General features: G+C 40.0%; 1 protein-coding gene across 1 annotated transcript in view; it reads left to right on the top strand.

Annotated features, from left to right (window-relative positions):
* The window catches only part of TMEFF1 (transmembrane protein with EGF like and two follistatin like domains 1), a 128,035-nt gene extending 116,169 nt beyond the window's left edge, over positions 1-11,866 (top strand). Inside the window, exons 7-10 of the mRNA XM_082044985.1 lie at positions 587-652; positions 4,305-4,428; positions 8,545-8,703; positions 10,676-11,866. Of these exons, the coding sequence (XP_081901111.1) occupies positions 587-652; positions 4,305-4,428; positions 8,545-8,703; positions 10,676-10,760 (434 nt within the window). The 3' untranslated portion in view covers positions 10,761-11,866. The remainder of the gene's footprint in view (positions 1-586; positions 653-4,304; positions 4,429-8,544; positions 8,704-10,675) is intronic.
* Positions 11,867-12,056: the final 190 nt, after the last annotated feature.

The raw sequence follows: 12,056 nt of genomic DNA, 5'->3' as shown, positions 1-12,056 counted from the left end.
AAGAAGTAGGAGAGCAAAAGGAATATTGGAAATATTCCCTCTGTCTGCTGTAGGCTATACAATGTTCTTCCAAGGTGAGTCAAGTTGGGCAATGATTGCACAAATATTTATCCATTTCCTTTTCCAGTGTTGGAATGGTCCTCTGAATTTCTCTGTCTGCTGCCTTGTAGTTAATCATGTGCATGACTCTTCAGTTTAGGGTCTAGCACTTTGGACCTTCTCATGGGAATAACAGCTTTCCACACCATCACCTTGTCAGTTACATCTAGATTTGTAACTTGGACAGCTTCAAAACCAAACCAGACTTGTCACCAAAATAATGCCCATACCATAGAAAAGTTTTTAGTTCAAAATCTACATCTTGAAGTTTGCCATGTGTTGGTCTGAACGCTGGGGTTACTGACTGTTACTGACCAGGTGTGCTACCAGCCTGGTTGTATGGGAGGAGCAATGTGGGAATGTGTTCAATTTTGGTGCAATTAAAATACTTCTTTGAACATTATTCTGGCTTCTCAATGACATACATGTAGCGATCTGGAAATAAGGCCTTTCCTAATGGCTCTCCATTAATGTGTTTATCATCTAGAAACAGACGACACAAACGCAGTTGGAAAGAAAGACGATGGCATGCAGTATCGGCCAGAGGTCAAAGGTACTGTGCTGACTTTGTGCTGTTTGGTTATGGTTTCACAAGATGAGAAAATAGAGCACGCAGGTCCCTTCTCCTCTGCCTTACCGCTTTGATTTGTGTAACCAAGGCAGACCTGTGAACAGCTTCTTTCTTACAGCACTGAGGCTGCAAGGCTGGCAAGAAGATGTGTGTGATTTGTGAGTTTTGCCTGCCCTGTTCCTCTAGGATGCCCAGCTGCTCCCCACCCTGCGCAGGGGTCACAGGATTAGACTCCCCCCAGGTGCTGTGAAAATGCCTTTACTACAAGATACCAAGCTGTGACATTCCTTATGAAATGACACAAGCCCCACCTGACCCCATCTTTTCTGATAATTTCAGGAAAAAAAAAAAATATGGATTCTGTATTTGTTAGGTTATTTTTAAATGTTTTCAGTAAACTAATATGCTGAATCACGTTGGTTAAGTTGAAAATGTTGTACCTGTATGAACCTTGCTTTACCTGTATGAACCTTAGTGTAAATGAAATAAGGCAAAGTTTCACTTTCTGCTAAGTTTTATGTGTTAGTAGCTCATGCATGTTAGATGGATTCTCAGAACAAATATTCTTCTGCATTTCATGGCTCTCTCTCACAATGCTTCTGCCCAGGACAAAATGCCTCTGTCTTTCTCATGTTGTTGGCAAAGAGTAGATCTGCATAGGTGTTAACTTTTCCTCCTCTTCTCTCACAAGTAATAGAACTGTTATTTTCTCTGTTACCTCTGGTCTTTAGTTTTTTCTGTCATTATACCTTTTTTGCGCTCCCATGGCCTCCCAGACTAAAGCAATCCCACCATGGCTCTCAATATTCCTTGTGTTCTTCTTGAAAAGCCATTCAGTGCCAAAAAGCTCAATATATTTCTCTTTTGTCACAAATTCTCTTATTTTCACTCCATATAATATACTGGTTGGAATGATTTAATGTCAATTTTCACTTACATTATGAAGGCATAAAAGGCACCAAATGGAATATACATCTTCTTATGTGATGTAATGAAACACCACTTTTGGTTCCTATTTAGAAGAAGCTGAAGCCTTCTATTCATTGCATATAAATTTCCCTTGAAATCTAGTTAGCGGGAAAAACATTGTATATAACTATTACTATTAATATGTATAGCTTGTGCGGTTTCAAGTTCAGCAAATGATGTGCATGGAAGGAGTATGCCTTGTGCAAAAAAAATGTTTTGAAATTTTTTTATGCAGTAATCAGGTCTTTTTAGTTAAGTTAGATTCAGTGAGAGCCTGAACTGAACTACTTTGAATGGCTTTTTCTTCCACAATCCTAGAACAGTCCACACTTCCATCTGTTTGCTCTTGCTTTAAATTCCCATGTGTTACTCTTGTTGCACCCTGTTCACTAAATGTGTAATACCTTCCAGTCTCTAGAACCACAGCTGTGACAGTCTCCTTCTCCTGCAGTGCAAGTGACTACTTAAAGTTACACCAGAAAGGTCCCTCTTCCCTGATAAAGGTGGCTTGCTGGTTTTAATGTACCAAGATGAGCTTCAGGGCATCAGCTTTTGTGTATGCCTCTTCCTTCTGGTGAATTTAGATCCAGTCACTCTCTCAAGGTTCCTGCATCAGTTAAATCTTTCACTTTGAAGCTATGAAATAGTCTAGCAGGCCTTTAAGATTAAAAATGCATTCCTATCAATAGGTGGGTAAATGTCTGGTTTACGCTCGGAATCACCTCCTGCATTTATCAACATTTCTTTTCTTAATACAAGTTTTGCTCTGACTTGGGTGGCCGCAGCTACCTGGCTGCCTTTCAGGAGATGCATCTTTCACTGGGCCTGTATTAGTACATACATTAAAACCAGACATGGCCCAGCTATCTGAACAGACTAATGTGACTGTATGTAGCTTTGATTGGGATCAGATACAACAGTAATTAATGCCTTGGAGAAGGCAACAGTTTTGGCAAGAGCCAGCCCCACTTTTCTCCTCTTAGACATGCCATGACATAGGCTATTCCAACAGGGCAGTGGTGGATGTATTGTCAATATTGGGCAATGTTCTTCCCTCTTACCAGGTTTTCTAAATCTTTGAAGCATAACCTGAACCATCAAGCTTCTTTATAGTTAAGACCTCTAATAGATTTTTCTTTTCCTGGAACGAATGTGAGAACATTCCAGAAAATGTTCAGTGAAAACCTAAAACAGCAGCATGCCTTTTTTTTTTAATCTTGTATGAATACATTCTCTTTCTTCCTGGTGTTATTTCAAATATCTGCAATTGTATAAGAGATTTTTCTTCTTTTTGCTCTGCACCTGCAGTTCATTATAATCTTATATTTGTGATACTATAGTCTATTGCCATGGAAATGAACATAATTCCACAGTTGCGCTCACATCTTTAGGTCCCTGCTCCTTAGAGAAGTTCATTATGAAATAACAACTTCTGTGTTTAGGATTTTTTTACAGAACAATTTTGGGGAAAGAATGGTTGAAAACGTATGCAGCTTTAGATAGTTTTAGTAATGTGACAGAAGGTGTTGGTGCAGAAGGAACTGCCTTCCTGCGCTGGGCTGACCTGGCCAGCAACTAAGCACCCACCAGCTTCTCACTTAACCCAGCTGTACTCCCACCAGGATGAAGGAGAGAATCAGAAGAGCAAGCACTAGAAACACTCATTGGTCAAAACAAAGGCAGTTTAATAAGTAAAAGGGGGAGGGGAAAAAAAAAAAAAAAAAAAAAAAAAAAGAGGGGGAAAAAAACGAGATGCCAAAGCCATCACTCACAATGTCCTACCAGCAGACCGAAGCCTGAGCAACTGCCACCTTGGAAAGACTAAACACTCAGTTTTTATTGCTGAACATGGTGTCTGTATGGTAGGGAACATCCCCTTGGCCAGCTGGAGTCAGCTGTCCTGGCCATGTGTCCTGCCAGGCTCTTGCCCAGCTGTGGGGGAAGCAGGGAGGGAAGCAGAGAAAGCCTTGACAGTGTGCAAGCACCTTTCAGCAACAGCCAAAACATTGGTGTGCTATCAGCACTGTTTGGGCCAGAAATCGGAACCACAGCATCGTACAGGCTGCTATGAAGGAAGTTAACTCTATCCCAGCCCAAACCAGTACACTTCCCAAAGGAAAGGGGTATTTTAAGCTCATGAGAAGTTCCTTTTCCATGGAAGTGTTTCTCTGAGGAAGACTGCTATGGTATTGTGTTTCAGGTATAAGACCAATGGTACCAGTCAGATCAAAGCTTTATCAACTTATTTTCTACCCAGTAATCATAAAATGTGGTTCATTTTCTTTCTAACCCTTCAGGTTTTTTTCCTCTATTTAGACATGGGAGAAAACTCTCTGTATCTCTGTTTTAGCTCTTTGCCCCATTGCCACTGACAAAGTTTTGCTGATTTTCCTGCATTGGCTTGTTTCTGTCATGAACACCCTTTTCCTTTCAAGAAACCTGACACAACAAGCATATTTAGATGTCTCTGAGGATCTTTTTTTCAGTGTAATACATCCTGGCAAATCTCTGTAGGTGTCTCTGAAACTTCACCTGTAAGCCTTTGCTTTATTATTCCGTATTCCTTTAATCACTGCAAGTTTTTAAGAGTATGCTATTCTTGCATGAGATTTTTTATAAATATAATACAGCCATGTAAAATTGTTTATGTATATTTCTTTTTAAGATGCCAGTGATCAAAGAGAAGACATTTACATTGGAAACCACATACCTTGCTCAGAAAGCTTCAATGGCTACTGTATACATGGAAAATGTGAATTCATTTATTCCACTCAGAAGGCTTCCTGCCGGTAAGTCCTGCCTGCCTCCAAAATGTGCTTGAAATTGCTGTAAAGCTTAATCGAAATGCTCTCTATACATAATTACATCACGCATCACTTTGCGGTTGTCTAAGCAGGGGCACAGGAGCCATATCCCTGTGCTGTGGGCAGCACCCAGCTGCCCCAGCCATGCTGAATGGTGCTCAGAGGAGAGGCTCAGTCACTCATGTAGTTCAGAAGCTGAACCCCTCTGAGGAGTGTGGCCTCAGCGTTGTCTTCTTCTTTTAATCTGCTAAATCTTATACAGAGAGAAAAAACAAAACTAAACAAAACACAAAAAAAGTCTTTGCCTTGCATGGCCTCTCTGTATGACTGTGCTTTCCTCACTGACATTCTGTTCTTACGCTATCTATACGTTTTATTGTTCTTGCCATAAACTCTCTCTAGAATATCAATATCTTATTTTTCACATTTATTGACCTTTTTCACAATAACAGGCTTCATCTAGAGCGTACAAAATTGCAAAATATTCTTTAGCCCACATTTTTTAATAATCTGGGAGCTCAGTACACTCAGTATTAAGACGCTCAGTGTTTCCGAGGAAATCTGAATGTTCCATTTTATTTCCTTAGCTCCCAGATAATTTTCCCTTTACATTTCACCAACTGAATTATGTCTCTTTGTTTGCTTTAAAAAAGAAAATTAATTTCAATTGTTGTTTATAGAAAAGGGCCCCTTCTTAATAACATGGAGTGCTCTACTTATTAGGAGGTTTCACTCTTGAACTTTTTTCTTGCAGGCTTGTACTTTCAGATTAAGGTGGTTGAAGATGCTATAACTCTTTGGTTTCCTTTGCTTTGGAAAATTCAGCTGTAAATCCATTAGATACTATCACATTGTCTCCCTTGATCTTTATCAATTTAGGATATTTAGGGTTTTTTCCTCTGCCAAGATCTAAGGGTTTCCAGACTGACCAGGAAGCAGGAAGCCCAAAAGGCAGAGCCACTATGGTTGTCGACATAAGCATTTGAAAGCTTATGTTATTCCTTTTCCCATCTGAGACCCTATCTTGTTTATTTTCACCTTTCCAATACAACTTATTTGTTTTTCTCTTTTCTTTGGCCAGAACCAAAAGAGCTCACCATGGCTTTGTTTCTCTCGGGAAACTGGGTACAACACCAATGTAATCTTGATGAGCATTGTGCAGCACTATCTCTTTACAGTATTCTTTTGATCTAGAACTGTGTTTAACAAAATTTCTGATGGATTGTCTCTCAAAATATTCAAAGTGGAGGTATTTCAAGGAAAACGTTTTTGGCTGAATGAACTGGTTTTTTATTTCTCAGAATTTTTTTCTGGAGGGCACTAATCATATGGTCATTTATTCATGATTCAATTACTATTCAATCATTTAAATATTATTACTGTAATAATTACTTATAAGCAATGTTTTGGTGAATTTAATCCAAGTACTCTCCCTTTTAATTCTATTTTATAATTATGTTTACTATTACTACCTTCATCTATTTATTTAAACAGCCTGAAGAGTAGCATATTAGCACTGGACCTAGCACAACAAACCTCATGTGGTTCCAGTCAAGAATTTCTGACTGTCAGTTCTTAACCCTAAGTATCAAATCTTCTTTGGCGTTTTCTTGGCTATTTAAAATACTGATTGTCTCATACTTCATGCATGTTTCCTACTGGAGCAGAGTTATTAAGGAAACTATTTATATCAGACAGCAATCCACTGTAGCAATCATGTACAAATTCTCTCTTTTTCTGGTGAGGAAAATATAATGATGAATGCTAGGGGCAAATTGTCCTTTTCAAATGCTTTGAATTCTCATACACACCTAGCATATACATTGTTTAATCTGGTCCTCATTTCCTGGTAGTGATATATGTCAGTATCAGATGACCTACAAAACTGAAGAAAATACCTGCACAGAGCAAACTCTGACTTTTGCATTTACTGAGGGCAATCAATCTCCTTGCTCATTGTACAGCAGCCCTCCAGCACTGCCAGCAGGCAAGCGGGAGGAAAGTTTTGTAGTACTCGGTTGCATAATATAATGTTTAGCAGCCTTTGCACAGCTGGGATCTGGTCTGTCCCCTGCTGCCCGCCTTGTGCAGGGCAGTTGTTCTGCCCTGTGCTTACGGCAGGCTGCATCAAGGAGGCACAAGTTCAACTCTTTGCAAAGAAATCTAAACTTCTTTACTCTAGTTTAATTAACTGATCAGCATATTTTGATAAATCCATGCGGACCTCTATTTATCTTGTTATTATATTAGTGCTTGCTATATATTAATGCAGCAGAATGCTTTAAAATCTGTTCTACTAGTTTAAAGTAGCTTAAACTAGTGCCTAGTACTTCATCCCACCATCAATATAATTCTTAACACAAGCACTTCTTTGCAGGAATTCAGTACTCCTGAATCTCCGTTCAATATTTCTCAGAAATAATTTCCTGTTGCTTCAGTGTTTCTGAGGAAACATCTTTGAATTATTGTGCCTCCTCTGCTTTGTTTTGCCTCATAGACTTTAAAGCAATTCTCACATTGATCACACTTTGACTGTTACCTTCTCTAATGAAAACAAAAGCAAAGTAACAAATAAGAGTTCAGTCTTCTTCACCAGCAAGCAGTCCTCTTATTGTTTCTTTTTGCATGATTACTGACATGTTCCCCATCGTCTTCCTTCTTGTATGCTAATATATGTTTCTCTTGATTCCCTTCCTAGCCATTACCAAGCTTACTTACAGTAGTCCATGGGGGCTTTTCTTTAATAACTCTCCTCTTACTGGAACTTGTTTCAAGCCTGAACCAAAACTCCTTACACAGCAGCTCATGGCTGGAGAAAGCAGGGTCACAAGATTATGAACATGTAAACCCCAACCATTATCCCTGCATGCAAAGGGGGATTAGGAGTTGCATTAGCAGTCATAGGAAAGTCTGAAGAGTAATTATTTCATTCCTCCAAACAGAATAAATTCTTACCCTAGCACTAAGGTTTTCGATGGATGAGACCAATTTTGCATTGCATGTTGGCTTATCTAGTCTAGTTTCCAAAAGGATTGTTTCTCTGTCTGCATGGGAGTATTTCTTCTCCAGCTTTCCACTATAGAGCTGGAGGCCAATTGTATGAATCATTTGGCCTTAACGATGCATTCGCATCGGTTGGTTTTAAAGAACAGCTGCAGCAGTAGCTTGCTCAGGAATGTAAGTGGTGGGCTTTGATCCTGCAAACTCCAGCCCAGTGTCTTGGGTGGCTCTTGCCTTTCATTGTTGTGCTTCAGCCTCTCTTGCCTTGTGACATTAATTCCTTCAGAGCGTGTTTCCACCACCACCTTCACCACTAGCGCATCTCGGGTTCCCTGAATACAATTTGCTGATTAGGAGCAGCCTCTGCTGAGTTTCTCATCGAGCCAACTGCTGATTTGCTCAGGCAAGGTACCATTTAGAGCAGCTGCTTTTCTTCTGTCTCCAGCCACTTCTCCCCCACCCCTGGCCAAATTTGTATGGATTCTTTCATGAACCTTCACTTGAGCAGTTGTGGGCCATTGGGTTTTCTAACCTGACCTCCATCAAATTTTGGTTTGTGGACAAGGCAGAAAGGAGTTTGATGCTGGTCTTGTCCAATAAGTTTTGCAGGATTCCACTTCTGTAGGCTGCAGCTTGAAAAGGAATCTTCCTTTTTTTCCTATTTTTCAAGGTTTCTCTTCCTCTTTGTCACTCCTCTCCCATATACCTGCTCACTTTGTGTCTCATGAGCCTTCTCCTTTGTGTTGCATTTAGCCTTGTCTACTTGTTTCACCTATTTGCTTTATTCTTCCTAAATATTGCCCCAATTTAATAACGACCCCACATATTTTCTTTGCCAAATCAGGGCATTCCCTATGCCGGTGTATTGTCAGAGGGGGCCACTATTATAGTAACCTAATCCAGGAAAGCAAAGCATACCTGCTCTATCTCTTCTCTTGCCACAGCAATTCAAACCATTCCCCAACCCAAGCATTACCACACCTTTGCCTTCACACCAGCTCTTTCTTACTTGGAGTCACCTTGAACTGCTTATTTCATCTGCAAAATGACGGGTCTGTTGACAAATTACAGATTCCAAGAAATATTCCTTTTGTTTTGCAGGTGTGAATCAGGATATACTGGACAGCACTGTGAAAAGACAGACTTTAGTATTCTTTACGTTGTCCCAAGCAGACAAAAGCTTACGCATGTCCTTATTGCAGCAATAATTGGAGCTGTACAGATTGCCATTATAGTTGCAATTGTCATGTGCATAACAAGGTAGGTAAACACAAAAGCAGTGACAAGTTACACCTTGTATGGATATGCTTTTTCTGGATTTAAATATCTGCCCCCTCCCAATTTTATGTGCTTTAAGATATATCTTAAAATATCCACATAAAAAATATCTAATTACTGAAGTGGAAGGACTATGTAACATCCTATTGCCTTTTTTTTTTTTTTCCACAAAACACACGTTTGTTTAAATTCACAAATCACCAGTAACCACTCTCAGTCCCCAGACCAAATACCCAGCAGAACAGATCAGCCTTGAAACACATGCAAAATGTCAGCTACTGTGTTAGACCTTCACTGGGGTTATTCAAGCATTGCTGGTATCTTAAAGAAGCTGTGACTCCCCTGCTCCCCCCAGTGAAACCAGAAAGGTTGACAAGATGCTGTTTCCCGCAGTATCCCTGTAAATGGTGTTCCACAGAGAAAAGTATCCCTCACACCATATATGCTTTCTGAAAATTTATGTGTAGCTAGTCCTTTTATTAGGCACTCCCCCTGGGAACCTATTTTATGAAAGGTGAAGATGCACAAGCACGGAGTTCAGGTTTCGGGGTTGTCTCAGCCTCTCACTTTGTATGAAAACTGAGATGAGAACCATGGATTCTTTTTGATGACAAGGGATTCAGTTTGCTCATCAAGGACTTGAACCCAATGAGGACTGGGGGCTAGATTAAGGATTGCTTAGTTACCTTATAGGTGCATGAAGCATTTAAGTCCTGCACTTGGACATCCCTGCTACACTTTACCTTTTCCTCCTTGACTCCTCCTTCACTTTTTCAGCTCCACTTACATCAGGTCATAAAACTTTCTGCCACTGCATTAGTGCGCGGCTTCCCAAGCTCAGTGATGTAGAGTGACACCCTAAGCAAGAACAATATAGGCGTCCCCCCCGCTCTCTTGCGAGGTTCAACATAGCAGGTATCTAAGTTACGTCTAACAACATGTAAAAGACATCCATTTGGCTCATGCAGCTGATGTCGCTGCTTTTTTACCCAACACCCTGCTGGCCAAAGCTGTGGCAGGGAAGGCTGTGGTTCAGCAGCCCTCCTCTTTCAGCCTTCTTACAGCCCTTCCCCAGCTCTGTCGGGGACAGCCTGTCCTCCTGTGTCCCAGCAGGACTTCTCCATCATGCATAGCCCACTGTCTGGCAGACTAAGGCCCATCCTGTTCAGAATTGCTGGCTTTTGTGAATCTTTTCTTAGTTGTGTACCTATCCCCAAGAAAGGGATCACCCGACTCACCCCCAAGAGAGAGTCCTGGGTGGGCTCTGCCTCGGGGGCTCCCATGAGCAGCCAGGCATCTGCAGGTCTAGCACTTCAAAAGGCTGACTGATCCAGCCTTACCATCCACTGAATCTTCAGTATGTATGAAATAGAGCAAATGCAATTATTCACCATGGTATGCATTTTCACAGAATCACAGAATAGTTGGCATTAGAAGGGACCTCTGAAGATCTTCTAGTCCAACCCACCTGCTAAAGTAGATTCACCCAGAGCAGATCACACAGGGATGTGTCCAGGCCGGTCTTCAATGTCTCCAGAGAAGGAGACTCCACAACCTCTCTGGGCAGCCTGTTCCAGTGCTCTGGCACCCTCAAAGTAAAGAAGTTTCTCCTTATATTCAGATGGAACCTTCTGTGTTTCAGTCTGTGCCCGCTGCCCCTCATCCTGACATCACTGAATTGTTGGATCGAGGCTGAAGGACGTGGCACCTTGATGGTTTCAGTCTCAAGTTCAAGCAGAACTCCCTTCCGAGTGGTCTGGGGTCCCACAGACATCCCCAGGTGCCAGTCCACTACCAAACAGCAGGAGCGACCCCCCAGTCAGCAGAGCTCATAGACTGCCTGCTAGTGTTAAATACAGAAAATAAAGTCAATATGTTATTGGTAGGTTTAATTTTCTGTGGCATATATGAAAGCAGCCCTCCTTTCTCTTTCTCTTTTTCTTTTTTCTAACAGAAAATGCCCCAAAAACAACAGAGGACGTCGGCAGAAGCAAAACCTAGGCCATTTCACTTCAGATACGTCCTCCAGAATGGTTTAACTTAGTGATTTTTATACCTACATTGACCATGTGATGTACATTTTTATTATATCTTTTTTTAAAGAATGGAAATATTTATTTCAGAGGCCTTATTTTTGAACATTTTTAGTGTAACAATGTTGGTCTGTATTCTGAAAGCATCAGCTCTAACAGCTATGGACTGTTTTCGTAACTTTACTTTTATGTTTTTGAATACAGTAGTTCATTTTCTGTATCTGTATCACATGGTTATATAATAGACTTGTGCTTTATTCATGGAATGTAATATTTTTGGGAACATAGATTTATTTCACCAATGGTTGTAGATTTAAAAAAACAAACAAACAACAAACCAACAAAAAAGTCCATATTACCTAGCAAACAAGGCATGAACTAAAGGTAAAAATGTTTACAGTTTACTTTTCTTATGAGAAACTAGAAAACACTGTGTTTCAATACCGTAGATATTTAAATGTTTTTGGAAGTTAGTAACTGATTTTTTAGACACTGCCTATCGCATGTACTGTGAAGCTGTGTGCTGTGTGTAGTTGTAACATATTTATAAAATGTGTGGGCTGGGTCTAAGCACTGCCATCTTCATAAATAATTCCAACAATTTATTTTTGAAGAGGAAAATTATAAATTTCATAATTTGGGAAGTTACCTGGTAGAGCAGATGGCACAGGTCCAAAAGAAATAGGTCTTAGTAGATTTAGGTATTGTAAAAATTGGTGTTGAATAATTGAACGCAAAAAAATTGGAATAAAGCCTACTTTATCACTGTTCAAGCTGTTTTAATACTTCTTAAACTTTTTTTAAAGAAAATACAAGTTTTAACACCTGCAATATGGATTGTATAGTGTTTGTGATTAAAATAAAAAAAATAAAAGTGAATGAATTACTAGTGCTCTTGTATAGAGTATTTTCAAGAGCTAAAGAAGTCCATCCAAATTAGTCTGCTGGTCATAGTTATATTAATAGACTGTTAGTTGTTGTTCGAAAGAACCCGAGATAAAGTGTGAATAGGATGTGTTCAGCTGTTTTAACATGTAGTTTAGGCTTTCAAAATTTTGCATGTAGGATTTAGTAATTTGTTCAATTAAAAAAAAATGCTTTCAACATTTTGAACTGGAAAAGCATGTCACAATACAATGTTTTCACTATATTGTCTCTGGTTTAGTGTGTTTATTTGTTGCCCCATGTGGTAATTGCAACAAGCTGAAGACTCAAAGTTGTTTTGCTGGGAAATACAACCGTGTTCATTTTCCTGACCACTCTTTGAATTCCCTCGGAGGAAAGCACTCCAGTAACATGAAA

The sequence above is a fragment of the Streptopelia decaocto genome, assembly GCF_964273445.1.
Source record: "Streptopelia decaocto genome assembly, chromosome: 2".
Taxonomy (NCBI): domain Eukaryota; kingdom Metazoa; phylum Chordata; class Aves; order Columbiformes; family Columbidae; genus Streptopelia; species Streptopelia decaocto.
The sequence above is the reverse complement of the archived record's forward strand: the minus strand, read 5'-3'. Positions and strand labels throughout refer to the sequence as shown.